General features: G+C 37.6%; 1 protein-coding gene across 1 annotated transcript in view; it reads right to left on the bottom strand.

The window, feature by feature from the left end:
- Positions 1-22,547, bottom strand: part of DNAH14 (dynein axonemal heavy chain 14) — a 363,900-nt gene that overhangs the window by 163,275 nt on the left and 178,078 nt on the right. Inside the window, exons 39-43 of the mRNA XM_034667630.1 lie at positions 20,349-20,564; positions 15,294-15,387; positions 13,846-14,054; positions 12,655-12,907; positions 245-329 (exon numbers count right to left, since the gene is read on the bottom strand). Of these exons, the coding sequence (XP_034523521.1) occupies positions 245-329; positions 12,655-12,907; positions 13,846-14,054; positions 15,294-15,387; positions 20,349-20,564 (857 nt within the window). The remainder of the gene's footprint in view (positions 1-244; positions 330-12,654; positions 12,908-13,845; positions 14,055-15,293; positions 15,388-20,348; positions 20,565-22,547) is intronic.

The following is a 22,547-nucleotide window of genomic DNA, read 5'->3' as shown; positions in this document are numbered from 1 at the left end:
TCAAATATGTACAAAGTCTGCCCGGGATATACTCACGTTGTCCATTTAACTTAGTATGAAAATCTCGTGAACTCGCATTAGATACACTAGGGCTCTATCTAAGCTGCAATAAGATAAATTAAAGTGGATTTTGATATTAGGAAGTCACAAAAGTCCTGGCTTATTGACTGGTAATCATGCATGAGCTTGTGGGGCTGGCACCTAGCAGGGACTTAAACATATCTGTTGAATGAATGTAACTGACCTCTTTTTTATACTCCTGAGTTTGACAGAAACTTCTGAATGTGAAGAACTTTTCTCCTCAGTGGAAATATCCTTCAAATCTTCACCTAAAAGGAAAAGTTTTTTTTCCACAGTGAACAACAGACCCTAAATTTACCTGGTAACTTAGTGAGGTTTAACCTTCAACATTGTTTCGTTTGTGAATTGTCACAGAACATTTTTCTTTCACGCATTCTCTTGTAGCTACCTTACCAGACCGAAGCGGGAGTCCCCTTTCTAAGAGAAGAGGGGCAGAGGATGTACCTGCAATTGTCCAAAGTGATTCTTATTTATCTGAAGCATAAATCAACATACTTTTTTCTTCATTCCATTCTAGCATCTCTTTTGTTAAGTCAGATTGCTCCAAATTGAAAACTTTAGGACATTCAGGTAACCACCTCCGAAGTGATGTACGTTACGAACTAAATTGTAAATGGGTCCTTATGTGAGGTGAAGGATTAGAAATGCTATCTAATTTCAGCTAATGAGTTTACTAAAACAAACAGCAAGCAGGTGCACTTTGGGCAGACTGTATTCATCTCCCTCCCACCCACGTCACCCACCTGTTTTGTCCAGGTCATGCATGTCGCAGAGGAACAGAGAGAATGAGCGATTACTCATTCTTTCTTTTAGCTTATTTTCTCTTTTATAATATTTGTTTTCTTTATATTAAAATAATAAAGGCTTCTTGTAGAACCTATCATTCTACAACTCTACAACACATAGGTTAACAATGACTAAATGGTGATGCATTTCATTATGGTCCTTTATATAAATACATAATATTTAAATACAATATTTTAGAATTTAAACCCAAATCAAAAGTTAAAAAGAGAGTTGGTGTCTCATCCTGCTTTTTATTTTAAGTCTGTCTTCATGTCTTTCCATTGGAATGTGACACTGTTGCACCCTGGTTTATGAAGCCATTCTCCTATTGATGGAATTCAGATTTTTGCTGTTTTATAATAAATAATGCTGCTACAAAATAAAGCTCCTTGTGCATTAATCTGTACACTTCTGTGATTATTTCTCTATAATAAGTTCCTAGAATAAGAGATTCTAGGGCAGAATACATGGATATTTTTGACATATATTGCCAGATGGCTCTCCAAGAAAGGCTCAATCAATTTCTACCTCGAATAGCTTCTGTGAGAGTTTATATGTTAATACATTCTAGCTATTGATGTGTTTTCTCCATTCGAAAATCTCTTTGCTTATTAGATGAAAATTTTATGCTATTTTCAAATAAATGTTCTTTTCATTATCTGTAAGGTTAAACACTTTAAGAATTTTATTTAAGTTTCATTTATTGGAAATTTTAGTGGTTGTGAGAAGACCCCTGTGACCCAGGTGGCTTTCACACCTGCTTCTCCTCTACCCTTCCAGACACTCGTTCGATCTGCCACAGACACAACTGGAACTCAACTGTTCTTTATCAACTAGTGAGCTGTGTGTTGTTGTACCGGATTCATGGATAAAGTTCACTCTTGGAGCTACAGGCTCTGTGTCTGTCTGTATGTTCACGTATGTGTGTGGATATATGCCATGTATGGATAACATTTTTCTATATCTAGATGATACTGTCAAAATTAATTTATAAAAGATCTCTATTTAATTGTCTTAAAAATAAGCTTTAATATCAAGAATGAGCTTATGTGAAACTAAAATTTAATTTTCTTTCATCTGTTCAAAGGACAAAGTTTTCTGGGACTATTGATTTGTTCTTGATAGGATTATATGAGGTTTTTCTTTACTTTTTAAGTAATCTGTCTAGAAGACAATGACTGGGGACACCTGGGTGGCTCAGTCTGTTAAACATCTGCCTTCCGATCAGGCCGTGATTCCAGAGTCCCGCATCGGGCTCCCTGCTCAGTGGGGAGTCTGTTTCTCCCCCTCTGCCTCCCCCTGCTTGTGTGCCCTCTCTCTGACAAAAAATTAAAAACCTTAAAAAAAAGAAAAAGAAAACAGTGATTGATGTTTTGCCAAAATAATCTACTGAGATTCATGTTGTCTTTATCACGTCTTTGATTACTTAAGAAAACTGAGTCTTCTCTAGTAAAAGAGCTGAGTTTTTTACAACTTTTTGTATTTGCCTCAAGTCTTTGTCTCTTTGGTTAAATTAATAATTAAATATTGTTTCACAATGATATGATCCTCTTTAATCAAGTATTTTAAAACTTTGTGAAACTTCTGATAAACTTCCCCCAAATCAAACTCTAAATGAAGTTTTTTTGACCCTGAAATAACTTTGAGATTTTTACAGAGGGTCCCTGGACCATCTCAAAAGATTTGCTATCTCTCCCTATAAAAGAGATATATTCAACTAATTATATTTACTTGATACATTAAATTACACAGAAAGCATTATCAAATAAAAGTGATACTAAATTTTCTTTAGGTTATAAACAGATGTATATTATTAATGTAATATTCTAAAAATTATATGGAATTCCTAGAAATCTGGTGGCTTAGTATATTATCAATCATTTTATTTTTTAAATTAAGATATCACAAAAATAATCAAATTTCCTTGTCAATGCATGACAATGAACTCTCATCAGATCTTTAACCACAGCTGTTTTTAAGTCTTTTGTCACTTACAGACAGTTGTTTTCCTCTAATGCTTCATGTTCCAGGAGAGACGCAGAAAAGACGACTGAGGACTGGGTTCTGATAGCTAAGATCATACCACTGAATTGACTAAGAATTTACAGAACTCTGATTTAAAAACTTATGAATTCATAAAACTGATACCAAAAGATCAAGATCAACAACAATTACATAGAACTAAATCAACTGATGAGGATGGTTGTAATTTTTATGACTTTTTGTTTAAAATATTGTTGGTCCTTTTATGCTTTGTTTTTTTCTGACTAAAAAAAACCCCTTTTTTAAAAAATTGGGAAAATACAATTAAAATCTGCAAGACAACAGAAAACAAATCTGTTGAAATGGTAAAGGAAAACCATGATGGGGTGCCTGGGTGGTGCAGTCCTTAAGCATCTGCCTTCAGCTCAGCGCGTGATCCCAGCGTTCTGGGATCGAGCCCCGCATCGGGCTCCCCCGCTGGGGGCCTGCTTCTTTCTTTCCCACTCCCCTGCTTGTGTTCCCTCTCTCGCTGGCTGCCTCTGTCAAATAAATAAATAAAATCTTTAAAAAAAAAAAAAAAGAAGGAAAACCATGAGAATAAAACTTTATGGAAAAAAAGCAATTTTTTTCTTTTTCCTTTTATTTTTATTGTATCTATATGAGAAGATGGATATTAACTGAGAACCTAGTGTAGTAATCATTTCACAACAGATGTAAATCAACCCATCGTGCTGTATGCCTTAAATTTATTCAGTGTTGGATGTCATTATTTCTCAATAAAATTGGACTTAAGTAAATGTCAAATCATCAAAAAAAATTTTTACTATGATTGTGGATTTGACAATTTCCTACAATTCTGTTAGTTTTTGATTTAAATATTTTGAGGACATGTTGTTAATTGCAAAAATGCTCATAATTGTGTACTTTCTTAGTGGATAGTTACAATTATCAACACAAAATGCCCTTCCTTTGTCCCTTCAATGTTTTTAGCTTACCACTCCTTTTGTCTCCTGTTACTATTGCCAACCCACACATAGATGAATATGTACATATAACACATATGTGCAAGTACAGCTAATGGCTTTCTTGTGTATGTTTTCCATTACTTTTTCTTTAATAAAGATTTTTTTTGAGAGAGAGAGAGAGAGAGAGAATGAGCTGGACAGGGAGAAGCAGACTTCCCACTGAAAAGGGAGCCTGACCTGGATCATGATCTGAGCAGAAGGCAGAAAGTTACCCGAATGAGCCACCCAGGTTGCCCCCATTACTTTCTTTTCAATTTTCATTTCATTATGATTTAAGTGTGTCTTTTATAGTAAGGTTGAAAATTCAATTTTGAGAATCTTTATCTTCACTGCAATCAGTGATATATTTTGTATTATCATTTTATTTGCAGTGTTTAAACAGGCTTCCTGTTTTCCCCTTTTCTTAAATTTAATTATTTTGATCACTGTTTTTGTTGATCTGTTTTAACTCCATAGAATGAGTTATACATTTCATAAAAAACACTTACTGTGCAATAGTCACAGTATCTAAAAAGTATAAAAACTGAACAGTGATTTTTCAGACTCCCTCTGGGTTACGCTGTGAAGCATTACCGATGAATCCGCCACCTCTGGCTGCAGCTCTCAGGTCACATTCCTGCTGATTCCTGCAGATACTGCTACCAGACCGAATTGGTTTGTTATTGTCATGAGCGATGAAAATAATTTCAGTAATATGTATCCCTAAAATATATACAGTTTCACTTTATATGATTTAAAAAATTTATATGAATGGTGTCAAATGTAGGTACTTCCACAGTTTGCTTTACTCTACTCCTTAGGTTCGTGGAACATCATGTGTGTGGATACGTGTAGCTTTTAATCCATATGCTTCAGACAACCTGGACACTGGGTAATATTTTGTTCATTTATATGTGTTATAATCTGGGGCTTGTCTTTCAAACTTTTGATGCTGTCTGAGAAACACATAGTCTTGACTGTTCTACACAAAAATACACCTATCTTTCCCTGAAATTTTGTATATTAGGAGTCCACCATCAATTCAATATCATGAATATGTTCTACTATATTTCCTTTTAAAAGTTCTCAAGTGCAATTTTTTTTCAATTAGATGCTTTAATCTACTTGAGACTTATTTTATTTTTGTGTATAATGTGAGACAATAAGCTCTTTTTTAAAAATACGGATAACTAGTTGATCCAACACAATTTACTAAAATGTTTATTCTTTTGACCTGTTGTGCTACTTTTGTCATTTATCTTGTCTAAATCATCTCCGTTTTTCATGTTTTTTCTTTAACCTGAAATACTCCTTCTGAGATCATTTTCCTTCTACCTGAAGTGTCTACTTCAGAAGTGCCTTCAGTTATGGTCTGTTGTGGTGGACTCTCTCAAATCCTTGTCTGAAAATCCAAGGGTCTTTCTTTTACCAGCATTTTAAAATGGAAGGCTGGCTACCACTTCTGAATTAATAGTTACTTTTTTCCTCAGCCTATTATACATTAGATTGTTTTCTGGCTTCCATTTTTGTTGTTGAAAAGTGTTTTGTCAATCTAGTTATGATTCTTTAGTAGGTAATCTGTCCTCTTTCTCTGCCTTTCAAATGTATTCTTGTTTTTGGTGCTCAGTGGTTTCGTGATGGTAAATGTAGGTGAGTGCTTCATTTTATTTGTCTTGCTTGAGATGTGTTTCAACTTCTATACTGAGAATACATGTACTTGACCAGTTCTGGAAAATTCTCACCCATTTACTTTTTGTATATAGCCTTTTCCTTATGATTTTTCTAGAACTCCAAACAAATATATGTGAGAATTTCTCTGTCTCAATCTTCCCTGTCATAGTGCCATCTTTTTTACATCCTGGTTTGCTCATTCCCTTTTCAGCATCAGATAAAACTAAGTCAGTATTAGCCCATCCGCTCAGTTTTCCATTCGGTGACTATATGTATTATTTTAGAAGTTATGTTTGGTTATTTTTTGTATTGTTGAATACATTTTGTTAGTCTCTCAAAGTGCTCTTGTATTTATGTATTTGTTATGTAATGTATAACCTTACATATTAAATAAATGGTCTGAAAGTTCCACCTGAAAGCCAGAGACCATCAGATGATAACAAAGTGACGACCAAATACATTCTGTCAACAGGAAAGGCACTTCATATGCAAAAACATAGATAGGTCAGAAGTGAAAGGATGGAAAGCAGTACCACAGAAGTTGATAAAAATGCAGAAGTGGCTATGTTAATATCAGGCAAAGTAGATCTTAGAGAAAGGTAATTACCAGAGAGAAAGAAATAATTAACCAGGGATTCAATGCATCAAGAAGAGATAGCAAGTCTAAACGTCCACACCTAATAACAGCTTCAACATACACAAAGGGAAAACTCACAGAACTGAAAGGATACAGAGACAAATCACAATTGCAATTGGAGATTTTAATATTCCTTTTTCGTCATCTGATAGAATATGGAGCAAGGAAATCAGAAAAGACATAGAAAATTTGAGAAATACTATCATCTAGACTAAGTTGATACTTATAGAACATTTCATCCAACAAAGGAAGAATACTTCTTGCTTTCAAGCGCACACGAACATCCCCCAGGTAGAGAACTTCTGGCTATCAAACAAGTCTCAATAAACGTAAAGCACTGAAATCATGCAAAGTGTATTTTACAACAGGAAAAATTAAACTAGAAATTAAAAACAAAACAAAAAGACATCTAGAAAGTCCCTACATACTTGGAAATAAACTCCACACTCCTAAACAACCACAGGACAAAGAATAAACCACAAAGGAAATTAGAAAACTCATTATTTAAAAAATTTAATAATCTCAATATATGCAGGAAAAAAACCCACTATCCGTGATCAAGAAAATCTCTTAGCAAACTAGAAACAGTAAGAAACTTCATCAACTTGATAAAGGACGTCTATGAAAGAAACCTATGGCTAAAATGACACAGAAATGGTGAGAAATGAATGCTTTCTCCTTCAGATTGGGGGGAAAATGGTATGTCTGCTCTCAAAACATCTATGAACTTTGTATTGGAGGTCCTACCCAGTACAATAAGACAAAGATAAGAAATAAAATGCACACGATTGGAAATACAGTACTCATGTCTTTATCAGTATAAAATATCAATTGTATTTCTATGTATCAGCAATAAACAACAGGAAGTTAAGATTTTAAAACTTAAGAATAGCATTAAAAATTTAAATCCTTAATTCCCAATGGAATTCTTAATTCCCACTTCAGTAAACTGAACCCTGGTCAAGATTCCCTGTTGCATTCATTACCTAGCCCTCACAGGCCCCACTCCGATGGAAGGGGAGCATGAAGACGCCTTAGGTTTCTGGGTATCAGTATCAGTCAGACCCTGTGTCCAACAGTTCTAAACATTGAGCGGTCCTCTCTCCCTAGTGTAAGTCACTCAAGTAAACGGTTGCAGTCCTCTTTGAAGAAGGACCACTGTAATTATTTTTAGAAATATTTCCCATGAGGGAAGCCTGGGTGGAGCAGTTGTTAAGCGTCTGCCTTCCGCTCAGGGCGTGATCCCAGCTTTCTGGGATCGGGCCCCACATCAGGCTTCTCCGCTGGGAGCCTGCTTCTTCCTCTCCCACTCCCCCTGCTTGTGTTCCCTCTCTCACTGGCTGTCTCTCTCTGTCAAATAAATAAATAAAATCTTGGAAAAAAAAAAGAAAGAAAGAAATACTTCCCATGATATTGCAGAAGGTCCCAGCCTCCTCCTTAATCAATGAGTTCTGGGCCTGAAAGCTGCTCGGGTTTGGAAACAGGCAGGAGATCATGACTTACTACTGAGGCAGCTACTCTTAACCTTCTGGACTTCTTCTCATGATACATGTTGATGGTACCTAGTTGGTGGCCCATACATCCTGCCCGGAGGGATGGTACCTTCTACTAATAACTTATCTTAATATATTACTATCTAATATCTTATATTAGATACATATCTTACTAATATCTAATACAATCTAATCTCTAATCTGATAATATTTAATACTATTTAATAGATACTAATATCTTACTATCTACGAATAACTTATCTTAATATCTTATTCTACTAATTACTTAATAACTCTGAAAATCATCTCTGCCTCCCCCAGCCTTGCTTAGCTGAATTCCAGTTTCTGGCAGGAAGGGCAACATTAGCCCTTCTAGTGAGACTAGTTCAGTAAAGGTCACCTCTACTGTCAGCTCTGGTCTCCAGAGCCACCAGCACTGAACTTATTAGTAACAAATGCTTTGGAGTACTGAATCTGGGGGTTTCGGTATTTGGGGTGATGTTTGCTCAGATGCCTCCACCCTGAGTGTCAGGGTTGGTCATTAACATTTTCTAAAGTGTGGCCATTCTGATGACCAAGTCCTGGTCTTGAGCTTTCATTTCCCTTCAGGTGCAGGATGTAAGAATTTCCGTGTGTGCTACCTGGGAGGCCTCCCAAGAGGGACTGCTAGAGTATCTGTAATTACTGGTTTGCTTATTCAACACTTAGTTCTTCTGTCTTTGTTTATATATTCCCCCCCATGTATGTGTGTATGTATCATAATCCAGGATATATATCTCTAATATGTTCTTAATAGGTCTTAATCTTTTTATTGCTTAAGACAATTTTCATGCTCAAATAAAATTTGGGCTAATATTTAAGTTGACAACTTGGCTTTCTTTTCATGTATATTTACATTATGTATCTTATTTCTACCCCTTATTCCAACCATTCCACGTCCATCTTCATAAATAATAGATTGAGATGTAACTCATATAATATAGAATTCCCCCTTTAAAAATGCACAATTCAGTGGTTTTTAGTATAATCAGAGTTGTGCAGACATTACCACTATAATTTTAGGATGTTTTCATTGCTCCAAAAAGAAACTCTATACCCACTGGCAGAACTGCCTATTTCTTCCTTCCTCCAACCCCCGGCAAGCACAGCCTACTTAGGATTCACTTATTCTGCACATTTCCTACAAACGGAGCCCTGCAGGATGTGGTGCTGGTGACTGCCTTCTTTCACTGAGCAGAATGTCCTCAAGTTCATCCCTGCTGTGCATGTATCAATGTTTCCTTTCTTTTTATGGCCCAATAATGTACATCGTGTGGATAAACCACACTTTCTTTATCCATTTAACAGACATTTGGGTTGTTTCCGCTTTTTGGCTATTATGAATAATGGTGTTATAAACCTTTGTGTCCAACTTTTTGCATGGACACATCTCCATTTCTTTTGGGTTTATTTTTTTAGGAGTGGAATTGCTGGGTCAAATGGTAACTATGCTTCACATTAGAGGAACTGCCAAACTGTTTAACCAAAGTGGCTATTCCATTTGTATTCTTTTGGTTTAATGATGATACTTGTAGAAATTATTAGTATTTGTTTGTTTTAAAATTGAATCAGTTTCAAAAAAGAGAGAGGGAAGCAAACCATGAAAGACTCTTGACTATAGAGAACAAACTGAGGGCAGATGGAGGGAGGTGGGGGGGGGATGGGCTAGATCAGTGATGGGGATTAAGGAGGGCACCTGTTGTGATGAGCACTGGGGGTGATAAGTGATGAATCACTGAATTTTACAGCTGAAACCAGTATTACACTATGTTAACTAGCTTGAATTTAAATAAAAACTTGAAATAAAAAAAAGAAACTACAAAAAAATTGAAATCAGTTTCTACCTTTTAAAAGAGGGAGTTTAACTCCTTTATATTACCATAATTATTGTTAAAGTTGGATCAATTTTTTTGTTATTCAAATTTCTTTCTTTTTGGTTTCTCTTGTAAAGAACATTACTTTGCATACTTAAAGCTATGGATTCTATTATTCTATTATTTTTTTGAAGATTTTTTATTTACTTTTGGGGAGAGAGAGAAAGAGAGAGAAAAAAACAAATGTGACTGGGCGGGCAGGGGAGAGAATCTCATGTAGACTCCCTGCTGAGCGCAGAGGCCCAATCAGGGCTCAATCCCATGACCCTGAGACCGTGACCTGAGCTGACACCAAAAGTCGGATGCAACCTACTGAACCCTTAGGCACCCCTCTGTGGATTTTATTATTATTCTGTGGCTTACCCTTAACACATTAAGATTATACTTTGTTTATTTTTCTCCATCACTTTTTAGACTTCGCTTTTTTTTCCCTCAAACAATGCAGGTAATCGTTCTCTCTCAGCTTTCTTTGAACTGCCAACTCCTTCCCTTCCCTTCCTATGCACTTTATGTTGAAATTATCTGAAATTTTGTTCTGGATTTTTATGTTCATACTTTTGAGAAGTGTTCTTTGCTTACTTAGGCTGCATTAAGTTTTACTGAATTATTTAATCACATCTAACTTCCATATCTCAGATAATTCTCCTTGATCCATTTCTTGCAGTACTGGATTACTCCAAAAATCCTGTGTGTTAAACTTTTTCAGGCTTTGCATATCTGAGAATATGCTTAATTAGCCAAATATAAAATGCTTTGAAGATAATACATCATTTTTTCCCCTTAATCAGTATTGCTGTTGAGAAATCTTGTGTTAAACTGTTCTTATAAACCTGTCGGCTTTTTATTCTGGAATTTCTTAGAATCTCCCTTTCATCTAAGATAGTCTCAAATCACAACAAACTGTTTCTTTGCTGAGAACCCCCATGCCCGAGGCTCAGGTGCCCAGAGCCTGCCTTAGACTGGGGCTAGAGCAGGAGAACCTAGAAATCACCCCTGCTCCCACTGTGAGCCTTCCACCAAGGAACAACAGCAGCCGTCTATTGCCAGGGGACATGGGGGAGCAGAGACTTTGGAGTCTGGTGCACCGAAGGTACCTATAAGCAACAATAAAAGCTGAATCCTGGTCCATACAGACTCCATCCTCCCCACCATTAACTCAACAATCTGGCAGAACAAAAGGTGTAACCATTTCCAGGTATAAACTCAATATACCTGTCTCTATTCCTTACCCCACAATATCTGACGTTCAATAAAACATGAGACATAAAAATATGAGAAAGAGTCCTGTTGCCAAGATACGAAGCAGTCAATAGAACAGATCCAGACATGGCCCAGGTGTTGGGGATTTAAAACAACTACAAACTGTTAAAACATCTGACATAAAATGAACAGAAAATTTCAGCAGACCACCGAGCACTATAAAAAGAGAGTCAAATGGAAATGCTAGAAATAGAAATCACACTAACAGAGATGAGAATTCTTCCAATGGGCTTATCCAGTGGACTGAATGCAGCAAAGAATCAGTGACTTGGATTATAAATCAACAAAAGTTATTCTGAAATACGAAGAAAAAAAGAAAAGAAAACCCCACAAACCAAAAGAACGGAGCATCCAAGAACTGGCGGGGCCGGGGGGGGGGTACGTAATATATCAGTATAATACTTCTAGGTGTGGGTTTTTACTTTCTTGACCTATTTAATATTCCAGGATCCTATTCAATCTTAGGTCTTACATTTTCTCAAATTCTAGAACACCTTGGTAATTACTTCTTGAAATATTTCCTCCCTTCTATTTATTTAAAAAAATTTCTTTCTGGAGGTTCTGTAATATGGATGCTAAACTTTCAACTTGTGTTCATCTTTCAACTAAATACACACCCTCACACACAGCTAAACATACACATATGTGTATACTATGTAAATGACTATACTTCTAGTTAGTTCTACTGAAGTCCGCACAGACACAGAGGCGGTGTTTCCTCTCCTTAGCGCCTCCTGCTGTGTGACCCGGGAGAGCCCCTGGAGTGAGCTGTCATCCAGCTAACCACGTCAGCATCCAACCCATTTATTATGTTCCTTCTCTTAACTCCTTCTTGCTTTGTTTCTAGTACTCCCATTTCCCTGGCTTCTGCTTCTGACGAATTTAGACTTGTGCATCTGGAGAGGAAGTGGCCACTCTTCAAGGCAGGAAAGTTGTGTGCTAACAACTTGTATCCACGCTGACACTGTCTCTCCCTCTTAAACACTTAGACTTCAAGATGTGAAGGGCACTGGCCCTGGGAAGAAATAAGCTTGTAGCTGTTCCTGAACCTAGTCAGGCTTCACTGCCAACACGCGATGTTGTTGCTGCCTCTAGCTGGGCTGTGGTGCTGACTGGCAAAGGGAAGGTCGACGGTCCGCTCAGAGCTGTGAGAAGGGGAGAGGCCCAAGCTAAATAGTCTCCCAGTCACGGTATCCAGGTCTCTTCCCCTCAGGAATGCTGCTACCCCCAACTAGGACCTTAGCCATCTTGTCGCCCCAGGGATTTCTCACAATGGCTGTTAGTTTGATGGATCTCAAACCGGGTTTTGGAGGCAGAGTTGGGAGCCTGTACTAATTACCCGTCTCACTGGGAGCCAGACAGAACCAGTGTCTGAAGGTAGGCGTCCTGAGTCCAGAGACCACACCTTTACCCATAATGCTACACTGTTTTCTGAATCTTTTGCTCTCACCTCACACTACTTTCCACGTTACACCTTTGCATGATTACAATTTACGCCTAAGATTCTGGACACATTTCCCCCCACTCTTTCTAAGAATCTTTAAAACATACCAAAAGCATTCTTCCCTAATAGAGACCCTCTGATTCCTTCTACTCATTTTTCTTGTGACCCTTCAACATATGATATTACTTTACTTTACTGATGTGCTCCTTTATAAATGGTTTTTAGTTTGTTCCATGTGCATGTCTGCTGTTGGTTCAAATAGACTAGAAATTCCTGGTCTTTCTTTCTTTGTTTTCTTTTATAAAACTCAGTAAAAGGCGATGAATAATTGGCATTGATGAGGTGAGATACAAGACCACTAATATAAGGGGGGGAAACTCACATTTTCCAAAGCCTCCATTTTTACCCATGAAGTCAAAGAAAGCATCAAGAATTCTGCACAGAGTTATAACAATCATTACGTCCTGGACAGGAAACGGCTGACATTTCTGATGCTTCTTTATAAACTGTAGTCCGTCTGCAACACTATTTTTAATCATGAATTCAAGACAACTCACTCCTGTTTGACTCATAATTTTAGAAGTTTTTGAAAGCCATGACTTCATATAAGGCTCCCATCCCAGGTCAACAGGATCCTAACAACATAAAGCACAAGATGTTACATAAATGAAGAAAAATACAGTGTCCGTCTTCTTTCTTAGCATCTCTTTACTTCACCACTGCCCCTGGCAGAATATGGTTCAGAATCATCATTCATCAAAGTGCAACTGATCAAAACAGCTTAAAAAATGACTGGTCTCAACTGCAAGAGGCTCTTAATCATAGGAAGCACACTGAGGGTTGCTGGAGGGGGGCTGGGTGGATGGGGCAACTGGGGGATGGGCATTAAGGAGGGGACGTGATGCGATGAGCACTGGGGGTTCTATGCAACTGATGAATCACTGACCTCTCCCTCTGCAACTAATAATATGTTATATGTTAATTGATTGGATTAAAAAAAAAAAAAAAAAGAGTGACCTGTCTCGGATTTGTGACTGTAACCACGGTCTTACACGACAACAAGCACCCGGGGCATTACGTGGAGGGAGGAGCGCTGAGGTTACGTGTACGTGCTGCGGGGAAGGCAGCATCTGCTTTGCTACAGGACACAGGGCGGGTCGCGGCTACTACTTAATTTCCTGGAGAGAAGAAACCTAGTCTTTGTTGTGTCGTCCACCCCTCTCACCACGGGGCTGTGCTCCGCGGGTCCGAAGGGTCACAGAGTCCGTGCGAAAAGGCTTCAGGGCAGCGGTTCCTCTACGGAAAAATAACCGAGGCCGCGGCCCATGCCGTCTAGAAGGCGCCACTCGCTCACAGCTCTGAGAACACGCACGTTCCAGCACAGGAGGACTGGTTTAAACACCGTAATTACGCTCACATGCCTTCTGGGTTAGGAGGCTTCAGGGGACACAAAACTGACCTACCGCGATCACCCTGCCGAATCCAGGGGTAACGATAAAACATTCATCAAAAATGCTGTAGATAATGAATAAACAATACATTTTCTTTATGAAATTTGATTTTGGAAACTTACCATGTAGACCATTGCACATCGGCTGACAGTAGCAGGACTGGCCTGAGAGAGACTGTCCACTTCAAAAATCACTCGTATTTTATTAGTTAAGGCTATTCTCTCACTGTTTGCTAGGCATAATGTTCTAGTATCATCCAGCATGGAGTTTAGGTTTTCTACCCAGAAGGTATCCACTGGACCATCTAAAATAATCCACTGCCAATTGTAGTCTGCAGAGAAAGGTATTTTTGATGTAACTGAGAATAATCTGTTTTCTTTTACTACAATCTTACAAATTGTCTATCTGGAATTAGATATCCTAGAAAACACTAGGCTGAATATGTTTTTATGCAGTCTCTACTATTTATTAAATAAAAATAACTACCCATACTATAAACTTAGTAATTCTTTAAACATTATTTCAATATTAGCCTTTAAATTTTGGAGATCCAGGGATTTCTCTTTTCATAATGCTATGGTTTGTGAGTCTCCCCTTTCCCCCAGAGCACTGTTTGGATATGCTGCCTCTGGAAAATAGGAAAGGGAAATATATGCCCTTCGAAGAAAGAGTCAAATGCATTCCAGAGTAGTTCACACCGTGACCCCATTTACTCCTCTTTCCATAGCTACAGGCAAGCACCCTGGTCCACAGTTCTAGAAAACCCACTGGTCAAGCTAGGGGAGGGACGTGTGGGTCACTGTGGACATGGAAAGTAGTGAGCCACCTGAAGGACATGAGAGCCCAGCAGAAGAGGGAGGACAGCCAGGAGGCAGATGGTCAGACTGGCTGAAACACGTGACTCGGGCCTGTCTTCAAACCCTGGAAGGGAACTTGCTGCGCCCAAGGACTGTGCTCTCCAACCTGCACACCAGAGAGTGCCACACAACAATCGAGGGCTTCTCGAAACGCAGAAGCAACAGCAGAAGCCTCTTTCAGCATCTGGCTCATATCTGGCTGGCGAATGTGTGGCTAGAGGGCCACCCTGGAGCCATGAAAGCACTTTGGGGGGGGGCTCCAGCAGCACCCTGCCCACTCCTCCGGAGCAGGATCACCCCCCGCCCCCGCTGCCCATTCCCTGCACACCGCAGAGTGGCACACAGTAGGTGTGCAATCCTTCTTAGAGGAGTATGCTTGGTTGTAGTACTTGGCCTGGGAACAGGCAGACTGTCTCGAGTTCCACTTCAGAGGCAACACTATTGTAGGTTTCCACACAGTATTACTTCTACCTTTAATATCTACTCGGTTCTCTTGAGAGATTAATGTTCATTTATAAACTGAAAGGGTTACACAAGACCTACCACTTCTATAACAGAATTATAGATGAATATACCATAGTATATGATTAATACACAAATTCTAAATAAACACGGAAAAAATATGGTACAAGAACAAAATATCACTCATCAAAAATGTTTTTAAAAATAGAAATAAAGCTCATAATCACTTTATTGAATCAAATAACACTTACTCTGACTTTCTGGAATGTTAACGTCTTTCTCCACCTCCTTCTCAAATATATTAATGTCAGTATCTGCCGCATCAGAGAAATCGAGTTTGAAAACCTAAAATATGTAATCAATAATGTTAATTTGACCACACTTCCTAGTTCCAATGGATATACCAATATGCTCTTGAGAGTAAAAATGGGAAAAGGCAGAAGGCTCTGTCCCTGAAAGACCTCCCCGTAACCAGAGCAGTTTGGCTTAGCTGAGGAGTGAATACAGGCCGTTTTCTTTTAGAGAATTCTTTTGGTTGTTCCCCCCCGCCCCCAGTACATGCTCGTATAACATTAAAATAATAACATAGAGCACAAAGGAATCAAATGTTCTCTGAATTTCCACCATCTATAAAGAATCACTGTTGATATTTTGGTGCATATTTTCCCCCTCCTTCATAGTAGTTTTAAAATTTTAGGCACAGAAGAATTACCTCCAGGATCTGCTAAACTACAGATTCTAACACCTCATCCTTGGAGATTCTGATGGAATCGGTTTGCAGTGTTGTCCAGGAATCCCCCTTTGTATTATACTCCCCAGGTGATACAAATACAGGTTGTTCTCACACAAATCTCTGAGAAACTCTGATCTATGCATACAGTTAACTCTTAATTATCTGGGGGACTTTATTATTTAGCTCCTCAACAGGGTCGAGTCCCATAAAATCCGCTGACTAGCCCTGGTTTTCTTTGCCCCCAAGAGTCAGGGAAGCCGACGAAACACGAGAGCCAGTGGGCTCCAGAGAGAGACCACACACAGGAGTGAGGCCCGTGTTTCAGCCAGGGCCTCACAACCCAACAGACAGTAACCAGCCACTTCTCATTCTCAAGGCTCGTCAGGGAGAGGACCAAGTACAGGGATATTTCCAATGATTATTTCTATAAGTCTGCACTTAACAGCCCTGTACATAAGTCATTACGTGCTATTGCATTTCTTTCCCTAGATTTTTAAAAAATGTGGGATTGTGGGTCAAATGTTATCTGGATTTTAATCCTTAATAAATTCTATTGGATTTCTTTTTGAAAGTTTGTGACAATACTTCCACCAACAAGATGTAGGAATGTTTGTTTCTCCACATCTTCATTAATACCAAATGGTTTAGCTACTGATATTCTTAGGTTGTGAAAACTTGGTGAGAAAAATGTGAAACCTATCATTGCTACAATTTTTATTTTTTGACTAATACTTAGGCTGTGGGTCTTTCATATGTCACTTGACAATTTTCATGTGTTCGATCAGCGTTCTAGTCATAGCCTTCCTCATCTCCTGAGTCTTCCATCCTTTCTTATTTGTTCTATTCTTATAGCACCTCGTCTATAGCAAGGATACTAACTCACTCCTGTAAGATGCTGTAAGTTTTCTTCCGGACTGTGGTTTGCTTTAATAGAAGCTGTTTGTTGCAACTATTAAAAAATTGTTTTCTTATATTTACAGTCAAATAATTTTATCTCCCATTTATGATTTTTGGGTTCCCAGTTTTAGTTAAGGTCTTCCTAACTCTACAAATATGTCCCTAAATATTATTATGTTTTTATAATTTTATTTTTATATTTAGTTGGTTATTTCATCTGGAATTTTCTCCTTCCTTCCTTCCTTCCTTCCTTCCTCCCTCCCTCCCTCCCTCCCTCCCTCCCTTCCTTTATTTGACAAAGAGCAAGAGCACAGGCAGGGGGAGCAGCAGGCAGAGGAAGAGGGAGAAGCAGGCTCCCTGCTCAGTAGGGAGCCTGATGTGGGACTTGATCCCAAGACCTGGGGATCACAACCTAAGCTTAACCCACAGAGCCACCCAGTCACCCCTGGAAATTTATTTCCGGGTAGGGAATGAGGTAAGGGTCTTTCTATGTTTTCACATCACAAAATAGCAATCTATATAAACAATGAATTGAGTAAAGAATGCTTTTCCTGATTAGAAATATTACTTCAGTTGTATATTAATTTCCTATATATGTCTGAATATGTTTCTGGACTCTGACTGGTTCCGTTTCTGTGTTAGCACCTTCCAGGGTTTTTATTCAGGTTTTGAAAAGTGCTACCTTTCTTTTTTTTTCCTGACATATACTCAACACTCAACATTACATTAGTCTCATTTGTGTGACATAATGAATTCAGTATTTGTGTAGATTATGAAATGATCATGACAGTAAGTCTAGTTAACATCCATCACTACGCATATGTAAACATTTTTTTCTTGCGCTGAGAACTCTGAAGACCCGCTCTCTTACAAACTTTCCAATATCCAACACCGTATTACTAACTATGGCACTGCATTATATTGTGCACCTCACTGTTTTGGTTACAGTATGGATTTGTTCTAAAATTAATAGGGAACATTTCAGAAATATAAAGCGCTATGGTTTTTTGCCCAGATTTTCTTTGAACTCTTGGAACATTTATACTTCCTAATGAACTTTAAAGTCATTTAATTCACTTTTTTTTAAAGTGGGATTTTGCTTGGAAAGACATTATATCCATATATTAATTTGGTATAGGTATTCCTGCCTCCCTCGCTGCCACCCTCCCATGACAAGTTCCTTTCTTTTACATTTATTCCAATGTATTTTTTATAGATTTTTGCCACTGTTAGCAGAATTTTTCCTATTTCCATTTCTAACTGGTGGTAATTAGCATAAAGAATTTAATCACAGCCACTTTAGCATATTCCTTCTCTATCAATTACTGAGAATGATGCAATAAAATCTCACACTAGGATGTGATTTATCAATTTCTCTACAAAATTCAGTTGTTTTTTCTACACATTTTTACATTATGTCATAGGCACAGAGTAGTTCAGAACCGCCATCTTTTTCTGCACCAATAGCACGCTGTTGTACTCCAATTTTATAATAATTCTTGACCTCTGGCAGATCTCACCACCCAGATTCTTCCCCTTGTTTTTTTATTCAGGAATATCAGGGACCTTGGTTCTTCTATGTACATTTTAGAATCAATTTGTCAAGGTCTGAAAAACTACTTTAGCTTTCTATTTCAAAACTTAGTGCAAAGCTCCAGTAATCAAGTGTGGCATTTGCATAAGGATAGACGTCAAGATTAATGGAACAGAGAGTCCAGAAATAAATCCCTACATTCACAATCAGTTGATTTTGACAAGAGTGACAAGACAATTCAATGTGGGAAAGAACAGTCTTTTCTTTTCTTTTTTTTTAAAGATTTTATTTATTTATTTGACAGAGATAGAGACAGCCAGCGAGAGAGGGAACACAAGCAGGGGGAGTGGGAGAGGAAGAAGCAGGCTCATAGCGGAGGAGCCTGATGTGGGGCTCGATCCCGTAACGCCGGGATCACGCCCTGAGCCGAAGGCAGATGCCCAACCGCTGTGCCACCCAGGCGCCCCAAGAACAGTCTTTTCAACAATAGTTCTGGAACAACTGGATATTCGGATGCAAAAGAATGAATTGGGATCCCTTTGACACAAAAGTCAACCCAAAAGAGACCAAAGACCTAAATAGAAAAGTGAAAACCATAAAACTCTTATAATAAAGCATAGAGTAAAGTCTTTTGACCTTGAATTATGCAAAGCTTTCTTCAGATATGATATCAAAAAACAAGTGACAAAGGAAAAAATAGATTGAACTTCATCAAGGTTAAAAACTTGTGTTTCAAAGGATACCATCAAGAAAATAAAGACAACCTACAAAATGAAAGAAAGCGTTTGTAAATCATAGTCCCTGATAAGGTTATTTGCATCTAGAAAAAAAAATATATATGGATTGGAAGACTTAATACTTTTTTTTCATTTTAATTCTAGTATAGTTAAGATACAGTGTTAGTTTCATGTGTACAATATACTGGCTCAACAACTCTATTCATCACTCATATGTGGAATTTAAGAAACAAATGAGCAAGGGAAAAAAAAAAGAGAAAGAGAGAGACAAACCAAGAAACAGACTCTTAACTCTAGAGAACACATTGATGGTCACTGGGTGGGAGGTGGGTGGGAGGACAGGGGAAACAGGGAAACAGGATAAAAGTGCACCTGTCGTGATGAGCACGGGGTGATGCATGGAAGGGCTGAATCACTATACTGTACGCCTGAAACTAATATTACACTCTATGTTATTAACTAACGGGAACTTTTTTTTTTTTTAAAGATTTAATTAATTTATTTGACAGAGATAGAGACAGCCAGCGAGAGAGGGAACACAAGCGGGGAGTGGGAGAGGAAGAAGCAGGTTCACAGCAGAAGAGCCCTGATGTGGGGCTCGATCCCTTAACGCCGGGATCATGCCCTGAGCCGAAGGCAGACGCTTAACCGCTGTGCCACCCAGGCGCCCCTAACTAACGGGAACTTAAGTAAAAACTTAAAAAAAATCTTTAACTGTTTGGTTTTAAATGCCATTCGTCTGTTAATACATTTTGGCTAATGAAATTTACTAGTAATTCCTACTTATAACTAATGAGACTACAACATTCAAATTTTTGTTTGCTATTTATGTTGATTTTGTGAAGAATTTTGTATCAAAAACTTTTTCACTTTTCCAGTGAAGTATTTTCATACTCATTAATTTGTAAGACATACTGGTGGTGACAGAATCCCTAGATCACCCTCTGCTTACACTTAACCCACTCTGTGCTACTTTAAAAGCCAGTATCTTTCATTTTATTGTTTACCAACCATTTTAAAACCCAGTGTCATATTTTCTGTTTTTTCATAGCTTCTAATTTTTCTCCTTTTTAAACTGATAATAATTTTTTAAAAAGATTTTATTTATTTATTTGAGAGAGAGAGACAGCCAGCGAGAGAGGGAACACAAGCAGGGGGAGTGGGAGAGGAAGAAGCAGGCTCCTAGCGGAGGAGCCCAATGTGGGGCTCGATCCCAGAACTCCGGGATTACGCCCTGAGCTGAAGGCAGACGCTTAATGACTGCACCACCCAGGCGCCCCTGATCATAATAATTTTTAAATTTACTTTTATACTGGTAAGTATCTAATAATGCTTAAATATCAATCTTTAACAATGAAGTAATCCACAATAGTCAAATAAAAATAATCCTTCTATATTAACTTACATTAGATGCATCTGAGATTCTTGATTTCAGTCCGAAATCGCTGTCTTTCTTTGAGTTCCTTGCAGTGTTAAAATATACATAATTTCGAACTGCTGTTGATAATAATCCATCAGTCCATTCCATAGTATTAGGATCCAGTTGTCCATATAGTTCACCAACAGTGATACACTTCGGATTTAAAACACAAATATCTACTTTTCCTTTTCTTCCTGAAATCTGAAAAAATCCAGTGTGGTTTCTTAAAGGCACTAACTATAGTACAATTATTTAAATTTTTTGCACTATTAACACCAAAGAGTTTTAGGAGAGGTCTTTCACTCCAAAGAAAGAGACCCTAATAATTTGTGATCATTAATTAATAATCTAACAATTCCACTCTTTGGTATCTATTTGAAGAAAACAAAAACACTAATTTGAAAAGTTATATGCACCCTCATGTTCATTTCAACATTATTTACAATGTTCAAAATACAGAAGCAATCTAAATGTCCACTGATGGAAGAATGGATAAAGAAGATGTGGTGTGTATACACACACATGCACGCATATACACACACACGTGTGTATATATATATATGACGGAATCCTATTCATCATTAAAAAAAGAATAAAAGCACGTATTGCATGGTGCACTGGGTGTTATACGCAACTAATGAATCATCGAACTTTACATCGGAAACCGGGGATGTACTGTATGGTGACTAACATAATATAATAAAAAAACATTAAAAAAAAAGAATAAAATCTTTCCATTTGTAACAACATGGAAAAAATAGACTGAACTTCATCAAGGTTAAAAACTTTGGTGTTTCAAAGGATACCATCAAGAAAATAAAGACAACCCACAAAACTGAAAGAAAGGGTTTGTAAATCATAGTCCCTAATAAGGGACTTATATCTAGAAAATATATACATATATGGATTGGAAGACTTAATATTGTTTTTTTTCATTTTAATTCTAGTGTAGTTAACATACAGTGTTATATTAGTTTCAGTTGTACAATATAGTGGCTCAACAATTCTATACACTACTTATATGCGGAATTTAAGAAACAAAACACATCAGCAAAGGGAAAAAGAGAGAAAGAGACAAGCCAAGAATAATCTTGGAATTATGCTCAGGAAGTAAGTCAGAGAGAGAAAGACAAATACCACATGATTTCACTTATATGTGGAATCTAAAAGACAAAAACCCAAGACTCATAGATACAGAGAATATATTGGTGGTTGCCAGAGGGGAAATGTATTGGGAGGGGGACCAAAATAGTTGAAAGGAATCAAAAGGTACAAAATTCTAGTCATATAAAAAATAAGTCATGGATATGCAATGCACAGCATGGGCAATACAGTCAATAACACTGTATTAATTTTGCATAGTGACATGGTAACTAGACTAGAGGTCATCATTTCATAATATATATAAATGTCAAATAACTACGTTGCACACCTGAAACAATATAATACTATATGTCAGTTATACTTCAATAAAAAAGGAAATAATTATTAAATTTAAAAAGACACAACTAATATCAGAAATAAAGTATGGACATTCCTAGTGCCTTGCAGAAACTAAAAGGATTATAAGAAAACATTATGAATGACTGTATGCCAAATTATGTAATCTACAGGACACAGACAAATTCCTAGAAATAACAAAAATTATCAAAACTGACTCAAGAAGAAACAGAAAATCTCAACAGATCTGTAACAAGCAGAGAGACTGAATCAGTAATCAAAATCTCCAAGAAAGTGCCAAATCAGATGGTAGCTGAGTTTTACCGAACACATGAAAATGAATTAACACCAACCTTATTCAAATTCTTGCAAAAAAACAGAAAAGGAAAAAATACTTCCTAACACATTCTGTGAGGCTAGAATGATCCTGATACCAAATCCACACAAAGACACCATGAGAAAAGGACACACCAGTATCCCTTACGCATAGAGATGCAAAAATCCTCAAGAAAGTGCTAGCAAACTGAATGCAACAGCACATTGAAAGGATGATTCACCATGACCAGATTAGATTTATCTTAGGAATGGAGGGGTGGGTTCAACAACAACAACAAAAATCAATCAATGTGATATAGCATATTAATATGACAAATGAAACCACATGATCACATAAAGAGAGGCAGAAAAAAACATCTGATAAAGTTTCACATCCTTTCACGGTAAAAACACTCAACAAACTAGAAA

This window comes from Ailuropoda melanoleuca, chromosome 8 (genome assembly GCF_002007445.2).
Source record: "Ailuropoda melanoleuca isolate Jingjing chromosome 8, ASM200744v2, whole genome shotgun sequence".
Classification (NCBI taxonomy): Eukaryota; Metazoa; Chordata; class Mammalia; order Carnivora; family Ursidae; genus Ailuropoda; species Ailuropoda melanoleuca.
Note: the sequence above shows the minus strand (reverse complement) of the source record. Positions and strands in the feature narration are given on the sequence as shown.